Raw genomic sequence first — 3,650 nt, 5'->3', positions numbered from 1 at the left:
ATTTTAGTGTCATTAAATTAGTATATGCATAGCAAATTTTTATTAAATATTACAGGTAACATTTTTTACATAGCAAAGGAAGTTATCCAAACTGCTAAATTATTAGAAATAAATGAAATCTGGACCCCCACAATAGCACAAGTAAGGATAAAATTTTGTTGACTTTCTGTTCTAAAATTGGAGGATGGAGCTCTTAGTTAAGCTTATCATGTTCACTACAATGATCATACACATTTCAAAGCATGATGATTATGAAGAAAGAATAAAGAAGAATTATCCAATTATAAAATGTATAAAAATTATTGAATGTGATGGAGGGTCAGATAAATAAATAAGGAATATTAGTCCATGTGTCTTTTCTTCTAAGTACATTCACTTAAAAACAAAGGAGCATGCTTTCTATGCCAGTTGTTCATGGTCTAATAACCTATTAGATTTTCCATTTAGCATAAAATATCATTAAATGGAAAATAAGCTGCCAAGTCCAATTGGATTCTTTAACTTAAAAAGCTTAGAAGAAAAAAACAATGAAATGAATAAAATTTCCTTTCCTTGAACCATTTGCACTAATTATTAATAGGTGATTAAGACTTTAAAATGTTATCATAATTTTGACTTGCAAAGCAATTATCCAATTCAGTTTTTAAAATAATAATAATAATTTAATAATTATGAAAAAAGGTACAATTATTTGTGTATGTGTTGCTTACTTGTTTCCCAACATGTGGTGAAAGGTGAGAATTGTATCCTCCTCTTGTTTGGTGAACATGCCTCTTTTTAATCCTGGCCTCAAGTAATTAATCCACCTTAATCTGCAACTCTTTCCATTCCTTTGCAACCCTATATGTTTATGAAAAAGTATATGAACCAAGAGATGATCGGTCAAAAAGTAAACAATTTAACTAATTTATAATTATATTTAATTAATTTTATTTGTTTTTAATTTATAATATTTGATATTAATTACTTCTCACCTCAAATTAAAATTCTGAATAATACGTTGAAAAAATAGGGGTGGGGATCACAGAACTTCCAACAATCCCGATTCTTAATATATAAAAAAATTTATAAAATATATAAAAGAATATTCATTTAGTATGAAAAAGAAACATTCTGATACTTAATAGAAGAAATATCTTAATGCCTAGCATAAACACCATCCACGTAGAAGTTTTGGATTCACCCAGAGATATTTGGCTGATTTTTGGCTGGTACCCTCTTGATTTTCTAGCATTGTTGGCAATTTATATATAACAACTCACCATATAGTAAAATAATGAATACATATTCACCTATATCCAAGCTACCAAAATGATCCTGAACTTCAAATCACATTTCTGATTCTCAATTTGCATTGGAATTAGTGATTAATTATATTGAACAAGCTTATCATTGATGCCAAATTCATTGAAGCATGCCAGCATTAGAAAAATAACTAAGTTGATCTAATTAGTAGCTAGGAACATTTTATCATATGAAACTATAATTAAAGCAAAGCTTTATAAATATGGAATTAATGAGTGGTAAAGAGAAAGAGAAAGAGAAAGATGAAGAGAAAAATGATGAAAACATTAACCTGCTTTAATGGGGACTGAACTCCAACAACCATGACCATAGTTTAGGATATAATTTCTGAGCTTGTTATCTTCTTCAGGTGACCATAACCCTTTTCTGTGTTTTGCTTTTGTTTTTTCTATTTGCTGGCACCCCATTTTCTCTTTCTTAATTATGACACACAAAATTCAGTTTAATGTATGGTATATATATGTAAGCCTTATTGATTCCTTAAAAACAGATATATATGAGGAAGTAGAGACACAAAGAGGCTAAGAGAAAGAGAGAGAGAGAGAAAAAAATTAAGAATAATATTTGGCATGGAAACAGTGATGAACAAGCTGATTGATATATATAAAGCAGTGAATAATAGTGTTGCTATAATTAATTCAGGTATTCACATACACAAGAGCTTTGAAATAAAAAAAATGTATACAAAAACAAAAGCATGTAACTTCCTTATGTAATAACTACAAATAAATAAATAAACTTGTGTTTTATATATTGCTGTGTGAGTTTGAAACCAGGTTCATTTCATTCTATATACCTCTCTCAAAGGTTACCAACTTGGAAAATGTTGGAATAGTTTTGTATAATTTTTTTTTTTTGCTATTTTTTTCTTCACCAATCATAGAATTTTCTCAAATTTTTTACGCTATTTTTCAATTCAATAGATCAAAAGGCTAATCTTTATAAATCTGAATTTCATTTAAGGATTTGTCACTAATAAATGAATTATTGTCTATGAAGCACAGACACTTCGTTGAGTTGTCGTGTCCGCGTGTCGGACATATTTTGGACATGACACTCACCGACACTCGTCCGACACGCGTGTCTGCTGTGTCCGACCGTGTCTTAATAAAAACTAAAAAATTCTTTTCCGGACACACCTAAATACCATCACGTGTCAGCGTATCCTGTCTTATTCTTAACATATATTTTTAAAATAAATTTAGATATAGTATATATTATTATTTATTAAAAAAAATATTTTAAATACTTGATATAATTAAAATAAAACATTAAAAATAATTAAAAATTTTAATTTATATTTTAATATCAATAAAATATCAAAATATTATTACGATTTATCTAAAAAATACTTTATATTTTATATGTATGCGTGTCCCCGTGTCATGTAAGATTTTAAAATTCGCGCGGCGTGTCCCATGTCGTATCGTGTCCCGTGTTCGTGTCAATGTCTATACATCATAAATTACTGTCAACACTTGCTTAAACGACTGACTTGACCACTCGCCCAATTCAAATTAATTATCCTCAAATTAAAAGTCACATCAATGTGCATGGTTTGATTTTTGGCAAAAGGACCGGCCCATTTTGATCATTGTTATTAATTTGTTATATGAGACAATACATTTTAAACCTTAAGTAGGGTTTATAATAGTTTAATGTCTAATGACTTTCTTTCTTACCTAATAATATCAAAATCTTATTTTATGTTATATTTGGCCTTTGTTAATGATACACAAAAAGAATCTTCCAACTTCACCTACAACCTAAAGTCCTAAACTATGCCTAATTGTTTCAAATTTAATTAATTTGTCTAAGTCCTTAAACACCTAATGTTTTAGGACACTCAATTAGCTTGTTGAAGGTCAACCTTTACCTGCTTTTGTGCCGACACATTTTTCATCCCAAAAGCAATAATTAATATTGGTGCATTCTACGGTGTCTATCTATATTTGCCTAATTTATTAAAAGAAGATAAAAATTAATATTTAAATTAAAAAATATAAAAATAAATAATTTTTTAATATTTAAAACTTACCATACAAAATAAGTTCGACAATTTCGACACCAAAATTATAGACACCATAAAATTTGCCATTAACATAAAGTACTGTTTGTGTATACAAGACTTGATAAACTCAAACTCTTTGATTTCCTGTTTCGTTATAGTTGTGACCTATGAATAGTAAAATAAAAATATGTGGAAAAGATAAGTTAAACAAACTTGTAAAATTGTTCTTTCTAGTTTCTTCAAACATTATTTGCATCCTAAAGCTTTCAAGTATAGTTTAAATTTGGTAAGAGAAAAATTACTTTGTGTATTTATTTTATTAATATATACTACA

The 3,650-nt window shown here is 28.1% G+C and overlaps 1 protein-coding gene across 1 annotated transcript in view; it reads right to left on the bottom strand.

Moving 5' to 3' along the window:
* LOC107644824 (transcription factor LAF1) overlaps positions 1–1,983 on the bottom strand; it is a 5,312-nt gene extending 3,329 nt beyond the window's left edge. The window contains exons 1-2 of the mRNA XM_016348757.2: positions 1,577–1,983; positions 711–840 (exon numbers count right to left, since the gene is read on the bottom strand). Coding sequence (XP_016204243.1) covers positions 711–840; positions 1,577–1,712 — 266 coding nt within the window. The 5' untranslated portion in view covers positions 1,713–1,983. The remainder of the gene's footprint in view (positions 1–710; positions 841–1,576) is intronic.

This window comes from Arachis ipaensis, chromosome B05, assembly GCF_000816755.2.
Source record: "Arachis ipaensis cultivar K30076 chromosome B05, Araip1.1, whole genome shotgun sequence".
In the NCBI taxonomy this organism is placed as follows: Eukaryota; Viridiplantae; Streptophyta; class Magnoliopsida; order Fabales; family Fabaceae; genus Arachis; species Arachis ipaensis.
Note: the sequence above shows the minus strand (reverse complement) of the source record. Positions and strands in the feature narration are given on the sequence as shown.